The following is a 27865-nucleotide window of genomic DNA, read 5'->3' as shown; positions in this document are numbered from 1 at the left end:
GACTTCGCCATGAATTTGGATGTGATGATCGACCTCAATAATGGACTGATAAGTATTAGGAACATAGACAGGAAGTAAGTGAAGCAACTAGTAAATAGAATAATAACTAATGAAAAAAGAAACCAATTTTTTTAGAACGAAAAGTAAAATTACTGCACAAGCAGGCAGTATTAGCGATTTTCAGGATGAGAAACTTAAAAAAGTTGAGTGATTTTTACCCAACCCAAACAGTCAAAATTCAGAGGATTTAGGCTGGAGTTTTCCGTCACACGAAACGGGCTGTGTGCGAAAAATATGTTGAACACACTACACATAACGATTTCTCAAGCGTGGAAAGAAACTTGGCTACGCTTTGCCAGTGAGGACGGACTATGAAAAAACCCCAATACCTGAAGCATCGATTAAAAAACTAACCAGCTCATGCAAAAAAAAGAATTGGTTTTAAGAAGGATTAATGAATTGAATTCGTTGAAAAAAAATAGTTCCAATTAGATCTGAATCAGATGACGGCTTATTGAGCTGCTCGAATGTTTTGGAAGGCCGCTCGTCATATAAATTAGAATCTAAAAACCGTTTTTGATGGAAATAGAGGTAAGATAGTGGGAGGAAGAGTTTAGGTTGACAAGGGCTTTTTTAAATCGGAACACAGACGTTTTATCTAAACATAAAACGGATATTGGTTGTTGTAATTTTGTCGAGCACGAGATCGAATTAGAAGAAGGCACCGTTCCCCACAGTAAGGGAGCGAGGCGCATGACACCTCATAAATCGGAGGCGTGCCGAGCGGAAATAGAAAGTCTGCTCACATACGACATGATAGAACATTCGAAGTCACCTTGGTCTTGTTGGGTTGTCTTGACCAAAAACAAAGGAAGACAGATAATCTTCTGCTGCGACTTTCGCTAACTGAATGCGGTGACCTTAAAACCTTAAAAGACGCTTATCCAATCCAATAGCACGCATGGACGGGAGCCATTCTAAACTTGGCGATACCAAGTTTTTCTTCACACTGGACATGGGAAGAATGATGTATAAGCGTAGCATGGAGTGAGGCCGGATCCGGATGCCGTGTTAACATGAAAGGCCTCCAAAACAGACACGCAGCTGATGCGCTTCCTAGAATTCGCGAAATATTATCGAGAGTTTATAGGAGGACATGCAGACAAATTCTACCCGATGCAGCAACTGATGCGCAACAAAGGGAAGAAATTTGAATGGAATGAAAGAACTCAGGAGGCCTTCGAGAATACCATGCAGGAGCTGTTTCAAGCGCCAATGCTAGAAATGCGCACGGAGAAAGGCATGTACGTTCTTGACACAGATGCCGCAGTGGGAGTCTTTTCCGGACTACTGCAACAGGAGCAAAAATCGAATGGAAGAACAGTTCTCCGTCCCATTGCATACGACAGTCAGGTATTGAGCGACACTGAGATGAATTACGGTGCACCAATTTCAGAACCGTTTGCGGTAGTCACGTTCGTGGATAATTATTGCGTCTACTGGGGGAGCGCTTCCTTTAAGTTGCGTGTGTCTAACCGAGCCTTATCCTAGTAGGAAACTCACACGATGGACCAGAGTTACATTGGTCGTTGAATAGTCAGGTTGGATGGCTAGCACATGATAATCGAGCACAGCATGAGTGACACGCACCAGAAAGCTGAAAGGGTCAGTAAGAAAACTGAATTTTATGAAAGATTGGAACAGAAGCAAACTAATCAGGCGGAGATCACTGAAGGGTTCTGGTTTTTAGACAAAAAGACTTACAAAGCACTTCCCTTAATGAAATGGCTGGATAAGTCAGTACATCCTATACCAGATCATCCTGAAATACATGATGAGAAAGCGACAGAGATTAAGGTCTTATACAAGAAGGAACCAGTGCCCTTGGATCTGCTGCTACTTTCAAACCTGGTTCAAAAAGCTGTCTCTCGTTAGAATATAAACAACCTCTAATTGCTAGATAAAATGGTGCAAGTCCCACCAGGAAAGATGCGGATGCTGGGTGGATTGTTGGAGAGAGAACTGACTAGAGATGATCCTGAATGGGCAGCAGCCAGGGCATCGCTGACGGACAGTGGAAAAGTGTGAATAAAACATTCAAGACGCCAGTACAAAGAAAATGAAAGAGATTGTAGGGCAGTAGATCAGCAAAGACTTTCCTCAACTACTCAAAGCGTTTTAATGAGAACATCGTTCAAGACGAGGGAACTGGATATCGGGACTCAGAAGAAGACAGTCACTTTCGAGGCGCCCGATCAAGGACTGATAGAAGTCGAGGAAAAAAAACTCGGAGCAAGAAAACTTGTCTGGGAGTCGCACAGTGAATGAAATGGATTAGAAGATGGACATGACCAGATGGACAAAGTTTGGTCCGGGGAGTTTAGATGGATGAGTAGATCATGCACATCAGAATCTGCCGTGGAGACATGCTCCGCGGTAAACTCATCTGTCGAAGACACCTCGAGGATATCGGAGGTTGATACGTACTCGGACAGGAACTCGAGCACTGGAAATGAATTATCAGAGTTGGCTTTCCATACATTACTAGTGGAGACTCGAGAAAGAGACTGGGACAGGGAGAAGCATCAAGACCCCGATAGTGATCGTTACCTGTTCCCATATGAAAAGTCTTCGACAACGCGTCAGATGACTTCGAGCTGATAGCGTTGTCAAAAAGTTCGATGAGTCTATTACAGCAGAAGGAAGCCGTCAGCGTTGACCTAGGACCATTTAAACAGGAGACAAAGCCATTGGCAAGAATTTAGTGTGTTAAGATGGAAGATGACGCACATCAGCCCGATAAGCTGAACACGGCAGGGTCAAGACGACATTTTGAAGGTGAGATAGAAACTCTCGGACTTACTAAGAGCGCGGTCCGCATGACAAGTAGCTTGTAAAGTTTGATCAAAAATTATGGCACCAGACAAAGGAGATCTGGAAGAAGATAGTTACCGGATCTTGAGACAGTACTATATGCAGAAAGAGGGACGGTTATATCTGAATAAGGATGGGTTCGTTGCTTGTAAAAGGAAAGAAGAGGGACAAGATCCTGTACAAACATAATGCGATAGTGTTGCCGCAACTCTACCAAACGGAATTTTTTTTCAGGTCACATGATCAGATGGGCCATCAGGGAATCAAAAAAGTATACCAGAGGATCTTGAAACGCTTTGAATGGCCTGGAATGAAAAAGGCATGCGGGAAGTGGGTGACAGCATGTCTGTCAAGTCAACAGGTGAAAAATCCTGTAAACTGTGATCCCCATTACAGTCAATCGAATCATCCGAGTTTAATGAAGTAGTGCAGATAGATAACCAGAAGATATGCATGACAAACAGTCGGACAGTGAGGAGAGAAGGTAATCGAGATAATGATTGCTTCGAAGCACACAAGTTTTTTTGAAGAATTGCAGGGGCTCTTCATGATGATATAGGTGGACTAAGAGGACGGTCTCACAAGCTTTTTGCAGGTCGAGCGGCTTTTTTGAGAAAATCAAAAGAATTAACAAATCAAAAGGTTGATTCCTTCTGGAGCTCGTCGAGAATGTCGATTGTCCGATAACGGATCCCGATTGTAAGGCCAGCGGAAGAGGCAGGTGGGGCAAGACCGATGGAAAAGATTACCCTGAAGAAGCCATTGAAGAAGAAATTGTTATTATGCTATAATATTCTACTCTTGTCAATAACTTTTTTATACCTGGTTTTGCGGGAAAAAAAACGAAAACATAACAACATCGGAAGAAAAAGTTCCTCCCCAATTTTAGTGTTCGGAACAAAACTTTCTTCGGTGTTCGTGCATTCGTTTGTTCAACCTATTTTGACAAACCGGCCTTTTTCAGCTACCAGTTTTTTGGTTTTATGTGCGACTTTTTTGTCTAAGACACTACAAATTGTGCTTAAAAATTCTCTTTGATCTAGTTTTTAAGACTTTTGATGATAGTTTTAGCAAAAAAAATCGTTTTCACTGCATAGTGGCCTACAAGTAGCAACTTATATGTTTAAACTATGAGGTTCAACACGTGTTGCCAATATTAGCTGAATCTCTTGCTGAGAACTGATTCAAAAATAACTGAAAACGTCAAATTCCTTTCTTTCATTTACTTAGGATTATTTTTAGTCACATTGAACAGTGAGCTCAACAACTGTTTGCGGAGCAAAAAAAGAATATTTTCGAAAAAGAAATGAGCGCTAACGGTTTTATTTTGCCTCTTTCACTTGTACTCCTTGGATTACTAGTAATTCTGTTAAATTTATTTTGGATACTTCGGCTGATGTTTATGAAACGCCGTGATGCCCATTTTTTCTCGATACAAACTTTGATAATTATTACAAACTTAGTTTTACTTCTTCTAATTTCTTTTTTATCCTCTGTTGTTTTAATCCGGTCAATCGACCATTTAAATTCGTGGCGATGGTTTTTGCTGTTTTTGCAAAGTGTATTTATGATTTTTCCAGGAATTCAAGCTTTATTTTTGCAGTGGATTTTACTGAAAATAATAAATAATAATGAGCCAAATTCATTATTTCAAACTGCCAAAAATTCTTCAGTTAATTTTAATATAACATCTAAGATGAAATTATTTATAGTTTCGAGTCTTTTATTTTTCATTGAAATACTTTTATTTGGAATTTTTGCTACAATTAATTACAAAAAAGATGAATGCTCTGATTTACATATTGCAATGGACAAACAAATATGCTCATCATTTTTATTGCTTATGGTAATTTCAGCCACAATTAGTCAAGTTATTCTAATACTTATTGAGATATCCCTAAAATGGAACAGTTTGGTTGCATGCAGTTTTCAATTTGTTGGTCTTACCATTAGTTCAATTCTAATATTTATTTCTCAGGTGAGATATTTTTTGTACAATGTATACAACAGGTCTGAAGAAAACCTCATTTATGGTTTTTCTCTTTTTAGCAGTATGTTCTGGTAAAATATAGGTCTCAATGTAGCTTAAAAAACTTGAAGATCAAGTTAACATCCAATCACACTAAACCGACCACCTTCCCCTAACTAACTATTCAATTAACTTCATCCAAGTTTGCACTTGGTTAGGGGGGAGGATGTTTACTTGGTCCGAACATAACAGTTGGTGAGGTCCCATTTGTACTAAGGTTCATTTGTACCAAAAACAAAAATTGGTCACATGTGTACCATGTGTAACCAAATTTTTCAAAGCAGAAGAAAACTAAACAGAAGAATAGTGACCGCCGCAGTCGCGCCAACGTGTTGAGAACTTGCCAACAGAGCCCGAAAAAAAAGAGCCCGATATCGCCGCAAAGTGGCCACGCGCGCGTAGCGCACCCACCGGCGACCTTAAGCCATGAGCCTAAAGTGGCAGGCTCAGTAGTCTTTGGTCTTTTGAATATTTTTGATACTAACGCGATTGATTTTTTTTATTTTGATACAAATTGGACTGATTTATAATTTTGGCCCTTGTGAATGCCCCCTAACAGCTCAACTATTTTACCGTATTATCAAACGCTTAACAAAAACCCATGCTCGATATTTCAAAGCGTTCAGCACCTTTGAAGCTACTGCTCAGCCTCAAAAAAAGTCTAATGGTAATTTATTAAACTTTAAAAACGACAAAATCGTTGTAAAAAAATTCCGCTTAACACATTAAAAAAACTTCAGTTTTTTTTCAATGACATCTGGCGTCAGATAACAGACAGTGCCTTTGGTAATTTCATTTTTGTACATTTTCTGAAAGCAAAAAAACTAAAAGAAGAAAAACGGATAAATATTAATTTATGCTGGCTAATCGATTAAAACAATTTTTAGAAATTTCAAAACTTCAAAAGAAATTAATAAAATATGCAATACGTCAGAAGTTTCATCGTAAGTTTTTTTTATTTAAAAGAAATTGTGCTCAAATTACTCAATTATGTATAATCTTTTGGTTTCTTTGGTATTATTGATATTTATATTACTTGTTTTACCGATTAGCAAAAAAAAGTTTCTGTTTTTCTGAGTTTGGATTTTTTCTGCTTTTGTATCATTCTCCATATTGCTCTGCTTCTTTCTAGTGGAAGCCAAATTGGAAGTTTTAAAGAGCAATTTGCAAGCCTCGCAAATTTTGTCGTAGCTAATAGGCTAAATTGGTTAAAACATTTTTTTTGGAATCAATTTAACAATCTCCCCCTTTCAAGAAAGGGGGGGGGGGTTGTTAAGTAGATCAAAATGGTCGATTTTTGCACTAATCAGAATGCAAGCAAAAATTAAAATTTTCAATGCAAGCTCTAGTTGTAGTGCTAATTTACTGTACTTATTTATAGGGGCTGGAGATACCATAGGGGGGGGGGGGGGGGCAGATATTGTTAAGTAGGCTTTTTTGTTTTAGGCTGCAGAAAATGCTGTCTTCAAACAAAACTAAGAGATTCTGACGGCTAAAATTAAAAGAAGGGCGATAAAAATTAAGCTGCAGAAAATGTTCTTATTGGTTAATAAAATGTTGTTTTTGCTAATGGCTAAAAATAAAAGAAGAATAAGCAGCCTGCTGTAGTGTTAAAACTGCAGAATATTGATTTTCACTTTGATCTTATGAGGGAAGGGGGTTAAAAATCCTATGAATTTTTCTTCAGGTTGGAATTTAAAACGAAATTGTCGTAATTTTAAACGTTTTTGCAAATGAAGGCGTCTATTGTTTTATTGGTAAGGATTTTGAGTTTAACAAAACTAATTGCAACAATCGTTGAAAGAAACTGGATGAAAGAGCTAGTGTACGTTTTTTTCAATAAGGTTGTAAATCGGAAAAAATTCAGAAATTAGTTTTGTTCTCCAGACTTCAGAAAAAGCTCAGAAAAAATTTTCGAAAATAATTGTTTTCAGGTGTTTTTTTTTTACCTCAGCACTAGAAAAAAAATTCTCCAGCTTTTCTAGGTTTCAGTTCTCACTGGTTTATAGGGTACCTCGCCCAATTGTATCACTTGTCAGTTTTTAGATATTTTCGCAAAAGTTGAAATTTTTGCCACTATTACTGATGACAGGATAAAAAAATGAACTATGGATTCTTTCATTTTCACATAAATTAAAAACTATCACAAATGTCTTTTTTACTCTGATCACTCTGGATAGAATGGGTGAAAATCATCGCTTCGGATAGTTTGTTTTTCATTCAAAATAAAAGAAACGTAAATGTATTTGAACAGCTTGCATTTACTATCATATAAAAACGCTTCCAATCATATGAGTTAAAATAAAAAAAACTGTTTTTTTTAAGTTCCGTTTTCCCGACTGATTTTCTGAGGGAAGTTGATGGACGTATTTTGAGATTGTTGCTACCATCATCAAGTATTTTTTATGCAGTTTACAGCTGATTCACTAATTACTCGTATCCAGAAAATTATTTCGTAGTTTTTACAGAAAAGTAAATAATACGAAAGAAAAGATTACAAAAAAGTATTACAAAAATAATCAATCAAAAAATTTGAAAAATCAATGTTTTTTACAGAAAGCGATCTTTTTTACTAAATCTAAAGTCAACGCGAATCATCCGATCCAGTAGCGGATATACGGGACAGCGGACGAAAGCCCTTCCCCCTCGGTGATTCGATCCCCTGCTGACCCAAAGGGTTCCTCTTGGTACTATTTTGAAATATCCTTTTTTGGCTGTTAGAACTCAAAAACTTTCAGAAGGCGCCTTACGCGCCAAAATACACTAATTTCGAGGTGGAGAGGGCGCCGAACAAAATCAATTTAGGTTAATTTTTTTTCCTTCTTGGGCTTTTCAGAAATTTGCCGGCGACGCAGAAAGTTAGTTCAAAATAGAGCCTTGATAGAAATTTTGGAGAGCTGAGAGAATAAATTTGGTCGACCTGAAAAAAGTTTAGAGCCAAGTTTTAGGTAAGAAAGTTTTCTTGTTTAGGTCCACATTTTAAACAATGTTCATCGAATGGTGTTTTTCAGGGAGTTTTTCTCGTACAACTTAACCTGTCTGGAGGCCAATCTACAACCATGTTCTTTGCCAGGTTGTTTTGTTACATTATACATGCTGCTGTTATGCCATCTTCACTTATGGTCCAAGAAACGAAAGCTCCGACAGCCCAATTTAGCGAGTGGACTTCGCATCGAAGAAACTTTCATGAGTCCTCTGATCCTTTGCCACCAGGTTTTTAAAAACTCTCCTAAAGTTTTATAGTTTTTAAAAAAAATTTTAAACATCTTCGATCTCCTGAAAAAACCGGATATATTTAGGATTTATTGCATGAGATTCGGCTCTGTCATATTATTGAGAAATGACCTCTTAGAAAGGAAGACTTCATAAGTTTTTCTATTTGTTTTCTGATGAAAAGTCAATATAGATGAAAATGTCTCAAAAGCGAACTGAAGTTTGAGATAAAGATGTTTTCTTTGTAGGGGCCGGCCTATTGGCATGTGTGCTTATTAGCATGACCACGTATAAAAATGCAATTGATTCGCTTGCTCTTTCTTGTTTATTGAAATTCGCTCACTTAAAAAGTACGCATGTTTGAATAGGTAAGTTTCCTGTTGACATTGGCCCCACTTTTGGTTTTCATTTTTGATGAACTACTTTAACATTGTCACAATGCATGGTTAACAAACTAACAACTGTAGACAGATTTGGGCTCTTTTTCCTTCCCCCCCCACCTGCAAGTTTTACAAGTAAAATTACTGTTCCCACCAACCGATTAACAAGAAAATTGGCATGCGGACTAATCGGGCCATGACAAACATATTTGGTCTTCATAATTAACCTTGTAAAACCACTCATTACATCATAAAATTTATGCTCATACGAGGTGGGGGGGGGGGGGTAAGGAAAAAGAGCCCAGATTTGGTCCTCAAACCTTAAATCGATGCTCTACGCGTTTAACCATAATCACACATAACACAACTAAAAAAAACTTGAAACTCCAAAAGTGGGGAGATTGTAGAAAATCCGCGTTCTGCCTGCATATTGCGATGCTGGGCTTGATCACAGACGGATACGAGACAATGCCACAAAAAGTCAGTTGACTTAGGAGAATGTTGCTAGTAGAAATTTGAATGTGATGAATGAGTCATTTTTTATCACACAAAGAGCGACTTTTGAAAAGTAAACAAACATCAGAGCGGTTTTTTCAGATTCTTCAATCCGAATAGCTGATTTAAACAGAATTGCAAAGGTTACTAACAGTGGAAACTCGAAGGCACAAAATGGCATCACAGAGGCGGAAATTGAAGTTGATTTCAACCAAGATGCCACTCATAAGTTCCCAAATAAGTGCATAACCAACATGGTAAGTTAAAATAGCAAGAAACACTGGTTAAATAAAAAAATAAAAAAACTCAAAATTTAACGTTGTAGTTAGCGATCAGAACATTTGATGTTTTTTGCGGACACTCATAAGAAAATGGGGATAATTGCAATCAGTAGTGAAAAACTTTTGAGTTCAAACCTCTATACCATCCTAAAAAATCCACTTGCATTCATATTTCAGCTCACTTCAAGACATGAAAGGAAATATGAAGGAGAGAAAGACAAAATTTTTGTGCTCGGGATGATTTTCTTCAAGCAAATTAAATTTTTCTAACTAGTAATTCTTGACGAGATTTTTTTTTCTATTTCAGTCAAAATTAGTTGCTGCCTTTAGCTCAAAAGTGAGAACGTATTTTATGTATTATCTTTTTTTGTAAAGTTATGACGGTTTAAAGATTGCCAATATGACCAATTTGGGATAAGTTTTATTTTACGCGCAATATATTTTTTGCTATTCACGCTATTTAATTTCTCATAGAATCTGTTACAAGTTAAATTGAGGCGTGAGATTTGGTCCGTTTCATATTTTGCTTTATGATATCAGTTTCTGTTTTACATAGTAATTGGGGGTATGGTTTTCAAAATTTTAAACAGAATTTCTTTCTATGTTTAAAAATTTCCATTTTTTATATGGTGAACTCTACTCTATTGACCTTAAAACTCAGTCGGAAACTTTAGGGCTTCGCCTTGACTCAGCAGTCTTTTGTTCCAACTTTCCAAGAAAGTTGCGGAATATTGTGCTCCGATCGGTTGTTTTTTTTCGAACTTTTTTGAATTGTTTACTAGCAATTTTAGACGGAATTTGAAAATATTTCACCTGTAATCATTTTCCTAAAGTTACAGGTTTTTAAACTGCCAATTTGACCAATTTGGGACAATTAGCGCGCAATTTAAATCATCATAGAAATCGTTGCAAATTATAATGAGGCGTGCTGTAAGCAAGTTATATTATTTTCAATTTAAGATAGTGTGACGGATGGATTCTAAAATAAAACCTGAATATATAAGTGTTTTTTTAAAAATATTTTTCTTGGAAAATTCCATTGACTTTTCTAAAACGATAACTACTTCATATACCTTGAAAACCAACACTCAAGGATTTTCTTTGATACAAGCAATCTTGCCTTGCTTTTGCTTTGAACATTTGTTGTTCAATCAGTGAGGTCGGAAAATGGACCAAGTGAACAATCCCCCCCCCCCTCAATCACGGGGGAGATTGTTCACTTGGTTAAAAGTAATGTTTTCAGCCAATCAAATTTAGGCGTAGTACGGCTTCAACTTGCAATAAAATTATAGGGGGCAGATTGTTAATTTGGTCCATTAGGGGGGAGATTGTTCACCTGGCCGGAAAGTTCTGTGCTGTTTGCACAACAGTTCGCTATCTTTAAAAATTGGACCATTTAAAAAAATTTAAAACGGTCCTGATTTGTTGTATCTGCTGATTTCAACATCGGTCCATTACCCTTTCTAGCACCCAGCCAGCAATGGTAACTCCACAACTACTGCATCCAGCATATCCTCTAATATGTTCTTCGATGACCGACTGTCCCAAATGCAGAACAACTCTCACGGAGACTCAAACGATGCGCATGAAAGCGTCAGTGAAGATGGTTATCGTTTGGAGTACATCGCCGAAGTTTTGGACTCTAACGATTTTGTTGATGTATCGGGTAAGAGAGCATCTTTTTGACTTCATACGAATCTATCTACAAATTTTATTACGAAACTTCGTTGTACAGAAACGCTGTTCCTTTAAATAATTCGAAAAATAGAAATTTGAAACAACCTTATACAACTTATCATTTTTAAGAATCAATAATAACATTTTGCACACCGAACTTGCGTGTTTTTGATTTGTTTTGTAGTATTTTTTTTTTACATTTCTATGACTCAAATTGTCGAAAGAATCAATCATTTTAGACAACATCATCCCAATGGCGTCCTTGTTCCGTTGCGATTCTTTCTCCTGCAGAAGTGAACCGGGCGAAAGAGCCATCGAATTTCTCAGCATAGCGGAAAGTTCCGATTACGCAACACGAATGTCACCAGGAGAAAGATTTCAAAGAGTTAAACTTGTAGTCGCGAGGTCTAACACGACCGCTATCACCACAAGAAGCGTAAATTCAAAAACAGACCGGGACTTTCCTAAAAATCGGGTAGAGGATGACGAAGAAGTAATAGCAACTAATTCTGTTGGGGTTTATCCCGGTTCAATTCCTTCTGGCTCGAAACTTCCGGGTTCCAGTCGCAAATACTTACGAGTTCTAAGCTTCAGAGTACTCAACAGAGATGGCGAAAGGTAATGCTTTAGGATCTTTGTACATTTAATTTTTCGTGGACGTGGACTTAAAAGTTTTCGGATATAAAAACAGTCCTTGTTACGACAATTAAAAATTGGGAAGGAACCTTGTATTCGGATGTGTTTCAGTTTTTGTTATCCATGCAAAATCAGGTACTACAATTATTGATCGGAATGGATCGTATTCATTGAAATGATTTGAACAATATGAAAGAACTTTCAATAAAAAATTTTCGGTGATGAGAAAAACGGTGATGGTCTGAAATTTTTGAGTTTTAGTTCAAACTCAAGCGAGTAAAGCGATCGAGTAATAAAAGTAACGTACGTTGTACGAAATTCTAACTTTAATGTAGGCTTGAAGGCTGAGAAAACATTTACCAAAAATCTTAAGAAAACTTTACTAGAAAAAAATTCGTTTTGTAAATTTTATTTCCTGCTTCCCTTTCAACAAAGGTTTTCTTAGGTTTTGTGCGAAAAATTAGACAAAATTTGAAGAAAAAGTTTATCAATTTTTGTTATTCATTTTTTGATGACAAATGTTATCCATTAAGCTTAATTCACAAGCTTTCTATATGTTTTCTTTTCACACCACGCACTAAAAACGACACTAAACTAAAAAAAAACAAAGAAAATACTTGCATTACAACCGACTATCCGTGTTTAAGTTAGCGTATAGTTAGCTTTTGATTTTCGCTGAAGCCAAAACTATAATGACGGATATCCTCTAGTTTTTGTCAATAAATTTTCAATAAGAGTAGTTTTGTCTAGATTTGAAACTTCAAAAATGAAACCTTCAAAAACCCTCAAAATTTCTTTCAATGGTATTCTATTTGATTTAGTGCTATTGACTCACTTCAGAACAACCAAAAAAGTAAACCGGCGTTGCGCCGAAACACGACTTGGCATACCCGGAACTCGGCTTACATTCCGGACGAACTAGACGACGAGAGAGAGGATTCGGCAGCATCCGAACCGAAAATCGAAAACTTGCATGTTGCCGAACACATGAGCGAAGAAAACGAACACTTCTCGTCCGTAGCAGGGAGAACAAACCAACATCGACGAGTAATTCCTGTGAACACTTTTCTCAGAGACATAACTTAACAATCAAAGCGGAGTATTGTTGCACAAAAGTTATAATTTAAAATCAAGTTGTTTAATTTTTTTTCACTTGGAGCGCCTTTGCCTTCATTCACTCTAACCCGGACAACAAGACTAGTTGCAAACAGTTTGGACAGACAGAATTAACAGAAAATACCCTAAATTTGCCAGTTTTGGAAACGTTTTGTGTGCAAAGAAGAATCTTCTGGCGAACACATTTAAGCAGTAGTTTCGAATTAGTTTTCCTTAATACCGGCATCACATTGATAGACTTTTTGGCGGATTGAGACTCTAATGTGTCTCTACATAAAATTTCTGACTGTTTTTTGTATGCTCTTGAAAACGTTGGAACCTTGATTTAAGTTAGTCAAAAATTTAGGTTCTTTTGCAGCATCATTTCTTCTGGTGTTCAACGGGTATCCAACTAACTTGCGCCAAATTCAAATAAACTTTTAGATGTTCCAACTTTATAAGAAGAGGACAAAATATTTATTTATGCCTGGGTGGATTTTTATTGAGTCAATCTTCGACTTTGATTTTTTGAAAGAGCGTTTTTCAGCAAAATTTTTTAATACTATCTAAAACTACCGTACTACTGAGCTCAAATTCAGAAAAAATCTTCTTTCATCTCATTTTGGAAGACCAGGGCCAATATGAAAAATTATGACGTGTATCTTAGACTCTTACAGCACGCATAAGCGACGAATTGTATCGTTCAAAATTTTAGCAATTCGGTCTGTATAACACAAAACAAGATGCTAATTACGTCCTTTTTTCTTTTACCTCGTGTTTAGAGGGATAAAGAGAAGACAAAATTTATCAACTTTCGTTTAATTGTTCTTTTCTCGACTTTTTCGTCAAGGCTCATGATGCAAAAAAATCTTCGACATTTACAACTCTGACAACATTTTTATTTCACTGACTAATTTTGAATTTGATCAAAAACAAAATATTCAAAACATTACCCTGATAGAAGCAGTTGTCTTTAAATTTTTCGGAATTTGAAGACATAGCCAACAGACAGTTTGAAGAGAGACAATGAACGCAAGTAAATAAAAAAACCTACTCGTTTTTTTTTGAAAAAAAAGTCAACTTTTGAAATTGAAAACAACTATTTCCTAGATGATTTTTTTGTTCGGCTGGTAAAACGAAAAACAAAATTTCACCTTTACTCTTTTGCTGTTTGATAGTGGATTTGCCTTCCTGTTATCACAAAAAATGAGCAGAGCTTAGAGAGAAATCAAAAAATAAACCGCTAAAAGCAGGTTTGAGCGGGAGCAATTTTTAAGACTATTCCTTAAGAAAAAAAAAACTAAAATTATCAGTAGGAATGGGGTGTTTTATCCAGACCAGTTTGACGGCGAATGGAACAATCCTAAAAATTCTGGATTATCAATTGGGTGCACTTGCACTTCAGTAAGTGTGGATGGAGACTGCTTGTTTGTTACTTTATAATTTTAAATGCAAAATATTCATGCGTGGTAATTTGGCGTATTAGCTCTGTATACAACGTAATTTCTAGTTCTTGATTTGATATATTGACATTCCAAAAATAAAAATATTTTAATTAAGCAGTCAGTAGCGAGCGAGTGAGAGGGGGATGGCAACCGTTTCGCCCCTCAATTCTGGTTGCCAAAATTTTCCAAAGGGATCCCTATAGCATTTTTGTACGACACCCATTTTTGTTTGACCAAGCTCAAAATTTTTCTAAAGTGCGCTTCTAAACCAATATAATTTAACTTGATGGTGGATTGCGCGCACTCAAATTGTCACTTTTTGTCCTTTTTCTTGAGTTTTCTCTGCGGCGCAAAACTAAGTGTATACAGCAATTTAGGGTCTTTTTAGGTTTTTACGGGAATTTGGAACATCAAAGTATTTAATCTTACAAAAGTTCCGTGTGCATGTGCAGGCCACTGTTAGTCATTCTATTAAATTTTTAATTAGTGAGACAGTTAAAATTATGCTTTAGCTCTCAGTAAACTCCTTTGGATCCTAATTTTCCTTAATTTATTGTAAAACAAATTCATTTTTTCGTTTGCAGCCCAATGGTTCGAAAAACTTCTCGTGCCTGTTCGTGAATTGCGTTTGCATTGAAAATGAACGAGAAGAGTTCGAACGATTGTTTTTTCTGCACCATCTTGTAACGCTTTCGTTGAAGATTCGAAACTCCTGAAGTTGCTCACGAAAGTTTGCTGCCAATTCTATATCCTTTTGCACTCCAATTATTTTTGACTCCATACGAGTATTTGCGTTCATTTGTTCTAACATACACAATATCTGACCAATGGCAGCACATCTTATTTTTCATCACTACTAGACTTTCGTCATATCTTTCGGCCACTATGAAAACAGTGAAGTTTTTCATTAACTCGTCAATATACTGTTCAGCTTCAGTTTGTGATTTCAGCGCGTCTCCGCCGTAGTCAAACATCATTGTGTTTCGTACATTATTGATGTGACCTTGCTAAAACATTATTTTATGGTAATTTTTGAGAAGATTCGAGACTGCAAAAGAGACTGATTTCTCGATCGAAGTTCTTGTCCAAATTATCGGAGATACAGGCTGGTTTAACAGGAAAGATTTTCAAATATCAAAGACAAAATTATATCAATTTAAAGCTCTACGAGCTTTAAGAACAACTTAGGGTTGAGACTTTAAGAATAAAATGAACGTAAATTGCGAAACTTGGATCAACGAGTAAAATTTTTATTCCGCTGTGAAATCAAAATTTAAAATCCTCTTTCAAAACTAAAAATCGTTCACGTTTTTAGCGTCATTTTCTTGCCTAATTTTTTAGCAGAACTAATATGGTGTAATTTGTTTTGCGAAATTCAGGCCAAAATTTTTACCAAAATTGGGTCGTTTTGGCTTTTCTTAGTTAATCGATAATTACGCCAAAAAAACCCAGTCGATCACAGACATATTTATATCAAAGTGAGCCCCTTACATAGTCCAACAAACTTTAGGAAGGGTTTATTCTGCAAAAAAAATTGCAAACCGTTTAAAATTGTTTCTAAATAAAAAGTTGGTATTTTCTATCAAACAAAAATAAATTAACTTATACAATGTTTGGAGAATATACCCTTCTTAAAGATTGTTGGACTACGTAAGGGGCTCACTTTGAAATAATCATGTCTGTTATCGACTGTGTATTTTTGGCGTAATTTTTGATTAACTAAGAAAAACCAAAACGACTCATTTTTGGGGTAAAAATTTTTAGCCTGAATTTCGCAAAACAAACTACACCATACTAATTCTGCTAAAACTCTAGGCAAGTTTTGTCTTCATAAGTTTTCACCTAAACTCAAACCAATTTGAGAAAAAGGCGTTTTACATTTCAAGTTTAACGAGTTTTGTCCGGTTAATTTAAATCAGCACTGTAGAACAAGTAACAGTGGCCTGCACATGCACACGCATTTTTATAAGTTACTTGACTTTCCAAATTCCCGTAAAAACCCTAAAATGGAGACCCTAATTTGCTTTATAAACTTATTATTGGGCCGCAGAGAAAATTCAAGAAAAAGGACAGAAGTGACAATTTGAGTGCAAGTTCACGTTTTTTTCTGCGCTCAATCCACCATCAAGTTAAATTACATTGGTTAAGAAGCGCTTTTTAGAAAAATTTTGAGCTTGGTCAAGCAAAAATGGGTGTCGTACAAAAATACTAAAGGGATCTTTTTGGAAAATTTTGACAACCAGAATTGAGGGGCAAAACGGTTGCCACCCCCCCTCCCTCGCTCGTTACTGACTGCTTAATTAAAATGTTTTTGTTTTTGGAAAGTCAATATATCAAATCAAGAGCTAAACATTACGTTGTATACAGAGATAATACCCCAAACTACGCGCATGAATATTTAAAACAATGAAGTAACAAACGAGCAGTCTCTATCCACACTTACTGTAGTGCAAGTGCACCCAAATGATAATCCAGAATTTTTAGGATTGTTCCAATCGCCGTCAAACTGGTCTGGATAAAACACCCCATTCCTCATTTGTTAGGAGTCGATGGACATAATGAAGACTCTTCTACTGGTATTGATGGTTTTTGGTTTTTTTCTTAAGGAATTGTCTTAAAAATGGCTCACGCACAAACCTGGTTTTAGTGGTTTATTTTTTGATTTCTATTTAGAGCTCTGTTCGTTTTTTGCGATATCTGACTTTTAACACATGAATTTGAATTTGCCTTCCAAAAATTTAAGCAGAGTAAACATTTTAAGTAAAAAAGAACGAACGTAGCGAACAAGAGTCGCAGAAGAGTCAATGAACGCAAGGAGACAGAAAAAAAACTGACCTACTACTTGAAAAAATTTCAACTTTCCAATTTTGAAGAAAACCTTATAGATTCTTAAAGCTCTTTGTTTTTAGTAACATTTTATAGATAAAACTAACCCAACTAACCGCTGAGAAATCTAAAATTCAAGTTCCACTTTTGAAACTAGAAGTCGATCACATTGCTACATAGTGAAATTTTTAATCCTTTAAACATAAAAATAGAACTAAAAAATCAAAATTCAAATTTCGAGAAATAAATTTCGAGCTAATTAAAAGATTTTTTTTGTGAAAAAAACTTGAAAAAAATCATCACAGTCTATATAAGAGTAGTCACAATTTCTGCCCTCAAAATCTGTCTATTCCCTCTAATACTCAATAGTCTGTCCCAAAAACCTGACTTTTCTTCTCATTCTGACCAACCGAAGAGCGTTCCCGCCAAAACGCTTACGGGGGTAGTTTCTCAAATTTATGACAGGCACTTTTTCCATAAAATTGACCCAATTTGAGAAAACTGGATCAATATTAGGTTTTTTTTGCTGCAAAATCTGAAAAATAATTTCCACCTTAAAAACTAGAAGTCACATAGTTTTTGACACAAAGGCTATTCGATAGTGTATTTTATCTTCCTTTTAACAAAGGAAATGAATGAACCTATAAAGTCATTATCGACAAACAAAGTCATTGCGACCCTTATAAGAGTCTGAAATAAGTTCAGCGACTCTCAAAAAAACTGTTCAACTTTTGCCTTTCAGCGAATTTTATAGAAATTTTGATTCAATTTTTTTTATTGTTATCACTTAGAAGTTTTTTTTTTTGGCAAAACGATCAATTTCAATCCAGATACTCCAGTGCTGATTTAAATTATCCGGACAAAACGAACAAAACTTGAATTTTCAAACTCGTTTTTCTCAAATTGGGTTAAGATTAGATAAAAAGTGAAGAGAACAAAAGTTGCTTAGAATTTCACCAGAATTAATCTAGTGCCATTTTTCCTCCGAAATTCTCACCAAAAAAACTTACCCCAAAAATGGGTCATTTTGGCTTTTTTCAATGGCTTCCTGTAATAAAATTTTCTTATCAATTAACAAAGTAGTTTCAGCGTAATTCTTGATTAATTGAAAAAAGCCAAAATGACCCATTTTTGGGGTAAGATTTTTGGTGAGAATTTCGGGGAAAAATGGCGCCATATTAATTCTGGTGAAATTCTAAGCAACTTTTGTTCTCTTGACTTTTTGTCTAATCTTAACCCAATTTGAGAAAAACGCGTTTGAAAGTTCAAGTTTTGTTCGTTTTGTCGGATAATTTAAATCAGCACTGTACTCATGATAGTTTAACCTTGTTCAAGATTGGTAACTATTACTTTATCTCTGAATGCCTGAAACTGAAAGCATTTGAATTCAGTCTCTTGACCATTACGAGGCCAAGCTGTCCTCATACATCACCACTTTTGGCCAAACATCTTAGGGATTTTAAAGAATTTTAACCGATTGTTCTTAAAATTCAAAAAACCATTATAACTCATTACAACTGAAGTTAATCGTTATTTGATTTCAGAATAATCAATTGTTTTGTACATAAAATCCATGAAAATCATAAAAATTGAAATTTAGTTGCAAAATTGAAAAATTTACTTCTAGTTTTTGCAGCGTTCTGCAAAACTGAAACCCATAAAACAACATTTTTTTAATCCACGTCTACACCCCTCCACTCAGTGGCGGATTTCGGAGAGGCGAAGGAGGCAGAATCCAGTTTTGGCCGACCGACCCTGAAGTTTTTCTAAAGGCGCCTTTGGCGCCAATAGATATAAACTTTGAGGGGGAGCGCGCGCCAAAAAAAACGCAGGATAAAACGCAATTTTTTGAGCTGGATAATTGAAATAATGAGCGGATAAATTTTTACTGGTTTCGACTGTTTCGTACTTTTTCACGCGGATTGAAAAATTTTGTGCAGATTAGGAACCCTGGCCATTTCAGTTCTTGATTACATTGAAAAAGACTTACCGATATTATAATCCAGGTCTGAAAAAGCAAGGTTTCCTCATCTGCACTAATTTTTTCAATTTGCGTGAAAAAATACGAAACAGTCGAAACCAGTAAAAATTTATCCGCTCATTATTTCAATTATCCTGCTCAAAAAATTTCAAGTCACATAAACCAACTTTAAACCCATTTACTCAAGAAAGAGTCCAATCATAGGCGGTAGCTTTTATTTTTTGCTCTTAGTCTATATAAAAACTTGTTCGAATTCCCAGTAAAATTTGTCAAAAACTATATTTGAAAACATACATTCAGTGAACTGATGTTTTTGTTTATTACATTTTAGAGAAATTTAGAGTTAAAATAAAAGTTCACAATTTTTCTCTTTGTTTTTATCTTTGTTTTTATCCTCCACTTGAAGTCCTTGACGGGAAATTCCCACAACGAATTCTTTGGAAAAAGTATCAAATATAAATAGTTTTTAGAAGTGGAGGAAGAAGGGGGTCTGAAGGAGGCGGAAGGGTGTGTTTGTGTGGGTTAGGGGGTGGAAGAGGTTGTAAAAGTTAGGGGAGACAGGAGTGGATCTAGGATTTTTTCGTTTCTCGAGGGGGGGGGGGGGGCGGATTTTTTTAGGTCGACCAAATTGATTTTCCGTTTTTGGGCACTTTTTGGAATATTTTGACAAATAGAGTCGCGTTTTTTTTGGCGCGCGCTCCCCCTCAAAGTTAATATCTATTGGCGCCAAAGGCGCCTTTAGAAAAACTTCAGGGTCGGTCGGCCAAAACTGGATTCTGCCTCCTTCGCCTCTCCGAAATCCGCCACTGAGTGGAGGGGTGTAGATGTGGATTAAAAAAATGTTGTTTTATGGGTTTCAGTTTTGCAGAACGCTGTAAAAACTAGAAGTAAATTTTTCAATTTTGCAACTAAATTTCAATTTTTATGATTTTCATGGATTTTATGTACAAAACAATTGATTATTCTGAAATCAATAGAGTTAATTATTTCAATTTTCTTGCTCAGAATGATTCACGTCGGATGAACATGGAGCTAAACTATAGTGGAGATTTAATTTCCAAATTACTCTGGTAAGTCTTTGAAACCAATTATTAATAGTTTCATAATTGGTAGCTCTGGCTATTTGTTTTTGGTCTATAAAAATTTTTGCTGAAAATTGCAGTAACTGTTGTACAAACCGGACAATAAAAATAGGCATTCTAGAGAGTAAAAAAATCAATTTGCACAGTGTAGAAACCGTTCACGTTTGTTTTGCGCCCTTTATGCTTTTGTAACTGGAGAGCGCAATATTCTTAGCTTTTAGCAGATGAACTTCAGTTGAGCTCAAAATGTGTATATAAACTTAAGTGCACTCATAAAAGCTTTAAACTATATGAATATACTTGTGTAATTATCAAAGCAGTTTATGATTTTTTCCGGAACAAAACTAAAAAAAAAAACCAATGTTTATAAAAAACATTCACAACGCTTGACTTTTGAAAACTACTTTTCAGGCATCTAAACGGAAAAATCCATTTTGATGTTTTTCAATTTCTTTTAAAATAAAACAAATCTGTTAACAGAGCTCTTAAAAGGAAATTTCAATTCCAAATAATTTCGAAACTATCAAATTTTGGAGAAATTGTTATTTAAAAGCAAATTTTAGATAAGGAACTAAAATATTGATGTGATAACTCTATAAAAAACTTGGAAAAGTCCACAGTTTCTTGTCTGTAGTGAAATACCTAATGCTTAAGATATTCGTTTTCAGCATATAAGTTTCGGTCAAACAATCTGTCCAGCGCTTAGTTTTTTTTAAGCAGCATGAAAATTTGATGCATTAAAATTTCGAAACAATTAAATTGTCATAAGAGTATTTGGTCGTGTTACTTATTTAATATGTTTCTGTTTTTCGTAAAATTAGTTGGTCAAAATTTTTTTGTTGATCACACAAAACAAACAACTCCAGCTTTTGCTCCGACATTATCAAGATATAGTTAAAAATATGTGGTAGAATGGTTGTTGTCACTCATTTAGGTGCATCAAGGATGCCACGTAGGTATTCAAGCTACCTATCAAACTAGCTCAATACCAAGAGCAAATTTATTTCACTGAGTTTATGACCCTCAAAACAAACTTTTAAATATCCAAACAGAAAAAAAAACTCCGTTAACAGAGCTGTAAAATGAAAATTTCAATATCAAACTTACGAAAAATTGATATTAAAAGCAAAATTTAGACAAGTAAAAAAGTATTGAAGCAATTAAAATAAAAAATTTGGAAAAGTCCAAAGTTGTTTATCTGGAGTCAAATATTTCAGGCTCAAGAGTTTGGATTTCAGCAACTATTTTTCTGTCAAATAGTTTTCATTCTGTCTAATTTTTTGTTTTGACATTGGCAGCCTGAAAATTTTCCGATGCAATTAGGTTCATTAAAAGAAGGAATCTTTTTAAAAGTAATTTGTTGCATTTGTATCTTTATATGATTTTCTGTGTTGTGAGAATGTTCTTGTCCTTTTTTAATGATTAACCGAAATAAACAACTACGGCTTTTGCTCCGACATCATCAAGATATTTTTTCAAAAAATTTATGTTACAATGGTTTTTGTCACTCAATTAGGTACCTCACAGGTGCCTCGTATATATTCAACCGATTTATTAAACTAACTTAATATCAAGAGTACCTTTATATCCAAAAACAATCAAAAGTTGATAAGATTGCAAAATGGTTTTCCCGATGTCGAGAAAAATTGATTTAAGCTTAAAACTTTTTGTCTAAATTAAACAAAATTGAATAACCTACTAATCTATCAACTCAATTAAAGCAAAATAAGGCACTTAATACTTTTTTATCATGAATGATCGATTTGTTTGATTCACCCGTCTAGAAAAAATTAACAGAAGTATCGAAATTAATTTTTTACATAGTTTTTTTTCGTAAGCTTTGATATTTTTGAAAACTTTCACGCCAGTGGACAAAACTACTTACAAGTACAGGTAATTCGTTTTTAAATTGCGTAACTTCATGTACCATTGTTGTTCATATTTGCAATTATAATAATTTCTCACAAATGGTAAAAATTGGCTTTTTCAGACCAGGAAAAAACTAAAATGAGCTTCAAATCAAAAGTTGAGGTTTTCAGACACTGTAGTTCAGTTGATTTGTTGTCGGTTTTTTTTTGTTTTTTAAAAAGTAGTTTTCTGTTATTTTTAATCGAAAAGTGTCGTTAAAACTAGGTATTTAAGAGAACAGAAGCGTAAATTTGCGTTTATTTTTGTTCATTCTGTACTGCCTCTTTTTCATGGAGTGTTGTCGCCATTGTTGCTTGCACGTAATTGCATCACAAGCGGTAATTGCGGTATTGCATCACAAGCTATTCTTGTTTGTTCAAAAAATAAAGTAAACGTAAGTTATCCCCCAAGGAAATTTTAGGGGTTTTAGTATATACTGGGGACATTGAAAACGCATCATCAAAATGTTTGCTGATTTTTTCAAAAAAGGCCTGGTTGAAAAAACTGTGAAATCTTACAATCTAAAGCTTTTGAAGTATTTTTGATCTCATCTCAGCACCGTTCATTCTTTTCTCTTCTCTGTTCGAGCCTATGGGAGTGAAATTTAGCCTGATTGCAACTAGGAAAACCCAGTTTGATCCACTAAAAAAGGTATGTATATGGTTTATCCTTCAAATTTATACAATTTTTTTTATCTTAAAAGGCAAGGATTTTACAGAAATTTAAAATTGTCAGAGTAATTAATTTAGTTCCATAAAAATAATTCGGTATAACTGATTCCATTTTTTTTACTTTTTTTTCTTGTCTTAAGTTTTTTCTTAAGTTAATTTCCAGGTTATTCATCAAATTCTGTTGCTATCTATCAGAGCAGGAAAATGAAATTAGCTTGCCCACAAAAATTACCTCGAAACATTTTTTGGCTCATCGAAATTATGATGTTACTTTTTCAATGTCGCGCAGTGTAACTTTAGTAGCTCCATCGAAACCAGGCTTATTCAATCTGAGCATTTACTGATCACTTTCACGAATCAAGATTTTTAAAATTTCTTGTGAAGCACTCTTTCAAGTTGCGTTCAGTTAATACAGTACGAGGGCAAAGTTTTTTTTGAGAGCTTGTACTATCAACTCAATGTCTTTTAAGAAAATGTTTGAATTATTTTGGAAGTGAAATCAATGATATAGAATTGTGTAACTTGGTAACAAATAAAAAATATGAGTTTGTACACGCTTTGTTTTTGTATAATTTTCCTTTCTAACCTTGATCCCAATTCCACAAGCGTGCACTGTTTAGAGAGAAGTAGTCCCTTTTTCAGTTATTTTTTTTTCTGGTGATGCTGTTTTCAAAATTTATTTCGCAAGTAATTTTCTGGCTTTCAGAAAATGACATAACAATTGTACTGGAGTTGGTTTTTTTCTGCAGACATATTTCCACTGGTCGTTTTTGAAAGCCTTTTTTGCAAGGTATGAATTATCGAAAAAAAACTTTTCCATTGGCGTTAAATGGCAGCCCAAAATTTCAGAGCGTCGCCATGAAACGAACGATGTTGTTTTGTGGGCCTTGTAAAAAATTACTCACAACGTTTGTAACTTCAGAGGAGTTGACGATCGTACCCAATTTGCTAGAAAAGGCTGCCAAACTTTAAAAAAAATTTGGCCGAGTAGAGCTGGTTTATGCTCCAACTTTAGTTCAATTCTTTCCAGGCGAACTATAAAAACGGCTCTACTGTTAAAAATAAGTAAAAAAATGGTCATCGGAAACAATTGGACATTTGATTAGCAAATACAAATCAAGAATTAAATCGGCTGTATACTGGAGAAAAAAAATTACGCAACCAAACAAATTTCAAATTGCAAAACAATTCTTTCTGAAACTTTGTGATCATGACATCGTTTCAATCCTTGTGTGGAAAAAAAATATTTGAAACCTATTTTGCCTGACTCATGAGTTGAAAAATGAAAAATTGATACACAGTATGCCACTTACACCAAAGGAACAAAGTTCAAAGATTTTGATCCGGAAAAAAACATTACCCACGTAAAAATTTTTCTTTTCATTCTTTGTGAGATGCAAGTTCACTTCACGTTTTTTCGCTCAGCTTAAGAAATTTTGCAAAACGCTCATAGTTTTTTTTAATTTTGTAAAATAAGCATAAGTTAGTTTTTTTTTAATTTTTTCAATTTTTTTGCGATTTTTTTTGTAGATATCACTATCTAGGGGCATAAATTAACATAGCAGTAACCAATTCATTTTGTCCTTTCAAATTTTTTTAAATCATATTTGTTCTTAATTTATCTAGTTGTGTTACTTTCTTTCTCGAGAAAAAGTTTTGGTTATATATCTGAGTGCCATTAACGTAGAAGAAAAAGTCTTTTTTTCTGTTAAGAACAGGTTTAAAAAGATGCAAAAAACTCAATTTATTTTTTTTTCTCAATTTTAACCGCCCCACGCGTTACGTAAAGTACACAAACAGTCATAAATTTTGTTTTTGCTAACGCATTTACTTGTCTCAATTGAACTCCAAATGATTTAGTGGTTGCTTAAGCTTAAAAATGATGAAATTTATTTTGAATTAATTATCCTAATATGAGTAAAAAGTACAGGGTAGCTTCAAACTCAGTCCACCAAAAATCAAATTGAATTTTTCAAGTTCGTCTTGAGAAAAAAAAGACCCCGAGCTCATATTTGATCTTCCTTTTTTTGAAACTCGGAACAACAATATATCAAGACGACAGCGTCTTTAATTTCAAATGCAGACACAACGGTTTCCGTGAACAAAATTTTGTTGTGACAGTTTACCCAGAATTTCTGTCATTTTTCGGGTATACTTTTTGAAAGCTTAACATGAAGTTTATTCTATTTTAAAAATTCTTTTATCGCCATTTCGTTTTTTTTTTTGGATTCGATATTTTGGTCCACTCATATCTAAATTTGGTTTATCTTAGATTTTATTTGGAGTTACAGGTTAACCGAAAAATCAATCACTTTTTTCTTCATTTCACTATTTTTTCCACAATTTCTATATGTCGATTTATTAATTTTATATATTGATGATTTTAGTGATGCTCCAGCTCAAAATTGATATTTGGGACTAATTGAGCCATCTATTATCCCCCTCCCCGGGGGGATGGGGTGAGTTGGGAATTTGAGAGAAAGCTCAATTAGTACTCGACTTATGTTTGTAACTACTTGAAAGTAGTTTGAATGATTTGAAATCTTGAGTCAAACTCTTCAACAAATGCGGAACACAAACTCACAATAAATGAAAACTCAACTCAAAAAAACAACAGAACGAAAATAATTACTAAAACTGATGCATTTTCTGTCTTTTGTGAAAAAGTGTTTTTGCGTAGAATATCGAGAGAGAAGCTTCCGGTAGTCAGATGCAAATGTGAAGCACCAACCCTGGTAACTTGCTTCCCCCCGAGGCATGAGGCGCCCAAAAAAAAAGCTTTCAACAATTATGATTGTTTCTTTTGAAAATTTTTTTGCCGATTTTCAGGTAAAATAAACTTGAGTCAGTCATTTTATTCGTGCAATGAACACAAAATTGGCTTGCGTTTGATAACTTTAGTTTGGGGAAAGATAGTTCAATGGGTTATTATTAAAAATATTGATGAATTAGTTCAATTTTTCATCTTTGAGAACGTTACCATGGCAGTGGTAAGGTAAGAGGACGAGCTCTCGTCTGACATCTAGCTTCAGGTCGATCATAACCTGATCGAATTCGACTGCAAAAGTGGCTTTTGATAGATCTTCTGCTAATCGCAGCCACCATAATTATTACGACATTCATTAATTCGTAAATCAGTTATGGGTTTGCCAATTGTCCTTTTGGATCATTATTTTGTGAATTGTCGGCCAAGTTTTTTGACGAGCACAATAAGCAGCCAATTAAACAGATCATTTTTATTTTAAAATGTCTATAATAACTTTATGCGATAAAATTATACCTTTACTCCGAGTAGAGGTATATTTTTCTATCTCTGTAGGTCAAGAGCGATTCCTTAGAGAGTCTAAAAACATCTATAGCTATAAAAAATTATACACCGTTATTCGCAGTAACGGTTTCAAATTTATCTCATAATTTTTAAATTATAAAAACTATTCAAAGACTTCACGAGGACTAGGTGAATAGGTTCCAAATTTGATGTCTTTAGGCCAGTGGAAGGATTTGGTGTCTGTAGGCCAGTGGAAAGATTTGGTGTCTGTAGGTCAAGAGCGAATCCTTACAGAGCGTATAAAAACATCTACAGACATAATTTTTGAACAGAATTTCAAATTTTGTCATGTGTTTTGTTTTACGTGGCTAATAACAGACCGCACTTTCTAGAGACCACAACCTCTATCCCAACGGAACTCGAATAATCAATTGGAGTTGAATGGGCAAGATGAGCGGCCGGTACGAAAATTTCATGCCTGCTGCAATTCCGACCCATAATTTGCTTTGTTGAATACCAGTGAATTATTTTTCCTCTGAAACTAATTGGGAAACCAAAATACTCAGAATTTACCAAGACTTGAACTTTTCAAAAAAACATGAATTTTTTATAATGTTTTTAAATTTCAGATTTGATTGATTGAACTGATTGAAAACGGAAAAAGACAAAATAACGGAAAAAGAAAGTGCTGAAATTGCTGAAAGTGGGTATCTAAAGTCGTAATAGATCTGGAATGATATCAAGTTTTTTCGACTTATGTCTTTGTATGATTGTGTTCTATTGCAAGCTCTGTTTTGCCTCAGTGTGACTATTTGTATTCTCTTGAAGCACCATGAAGTTATTGATAGTTTTAAAATATTTTTATTGCATATTTTTTGGTCAAAATCTGATTTACATTGGTCGTTTTCATCATTTGTTACATATGTTTTTGCCTAAAATTTGATTTGCAATGATGATTTTCTATATTTTTGTTGCATATTTTCGAGCTCAAAAAATGATTTTTAGCGACGTTTTTTTCTATTTGTTACATTGGTTTTTGCTAAATATCTGGTTTACATTGATAGTTTTTTAATATTTTTTTTGCATATTTTTGAGCTCAAAATCTGATTTATATTGACCATTTTCTTTGTTTGTTACATATGTTTTTGCCCAAAATCTGATTTACAATGATGGTTTTCTATATTTTTGTTGCAAATTTTTGCGTCCAAAATCTTGTTTATATTGATGATTTTCATGGTTTGTGTCGTTTGGTTTGAATTCAATTTTTGTTTTGAGTTTTCAAATAGCATGCTTTTAAGAAGAGAAAAATCTATTTTTTAGAAAATATAATCCATTTTTTTGACAACATAATTGATTTTTGGGTTCTAGATTTTGTTGTAGTTTTGTGGCTAGAGCAATAGTTTGATAGATCTTCTGCTAATCGCAGCCACCATAAATATTACGACATTCATTAATTCGTAAATCAGTTATGGGTTTGCCAATTGTCCTTTTGGATCATTATTTTGTGAATTGTCGGCGTAATCGGCCAAGTTTTTTGACGAGCACAATAAGCAGCCAATTAAACAGATCATTTTTATTTTAAAAAGTCTATAATAACTTTATGCGATAAAATTATACCATTACTCCGAGTAGAGGTATATTTTTCTATCTCTGTAGGTCAAGAGCGATTCCTTAGAGAGTCTAAAAACATCTATAGATATAAAAAATTAAATGAAAACTCAACTCAAAAGAAAAAAACAGAACGAAAATAATTACTAAAACTGATGCATTTTCTGTCTTTTGTGAAAAAGTGTTTTTGCGTAGAATATGGAGAGAGAAGCTTCCGGTAGTCAGATGCAAATGTGAAGCACCAACCCTGGTAACTTGCTTCCCCCCGAGGCATGAGGCGCCCAAAAAAAAAGCTTTCAACAATTATGATTGTTTCTTTTGAAAATTTTTTTGCCGATTTTCAGGTAAAATAAACTTGAGTCAGTCATTTTATTCGTGCAATGAACACAAAATTGG

The 27865-nt window shown here is 34.6% G+C and overlaps 1 protein-coding gene across 1 annotated transcript; it reads left to right on the top strand.

The window, feature by feature from the left end:
• Positions 1-2774: 2774 nt before the first annotated feature.
• LOC134839978 (uncharacterized) lies at positions 2775-11428 on the top strand. The gene is made up of 7 exons (XM_063855607.1): positions 2775-2838; positions 3030-3235; positions 7915-8116; positions 9094-9248; positions 10740-10938; positions 11189-11334; positions 11402-11428. The coding sequence occupies exons 1-7, from the start codon at positions 2775-2777 to the stop codon at positions 11426-11428; spliced, it is 999 nt and encodes a 332-aa protein (XP_063711677.1).
• Positions 11429-27865: the final 16437 nt, after the last annotated feature.

The sequence above is a fragment of the Symsagittifera roscoffensis genome, chromosome 2 (assembly GCF_963678635.1).
Source record: "Symsagittifera roscoffensis chromosome 2, txSymRosc1.1, whole genome shotgun sequence".
NCBI classification, from domain to species: Eukaryota; Metazoa; Xenacoelomorpha; order Acoela; family Convolutidae; genus Symsagittifera; species Symsagittifera roscoffensis.
This window is presented reverse-complemented; position numbering and strand designations above follow the sequence as displayed.

Bases quoted from the DNA above. Each gene is read 5' to 3' on its own strand.
- LOC134839978 (XM_063855607.1), top strand. From the start codon at position 2,775: ATGGAAGATGACGCACATCAGCCCGATAAGCTGAACACGGCAGGGTCA. The intron at 9,249-10,739 runs GTAAGTTAAAAT...TACCCTTTCTAG, and splicing joins ATAAGTGCATAACCAACATG to CACCCAGCCAGCAATGGTAA. The intron at 10,939-11,188 runs GTAAGAGAGCAT...CAATCATTTTAG, and splicing joins CGATTTTGTTGATGTATCGG to ACAACATCATCCCAATGGCG.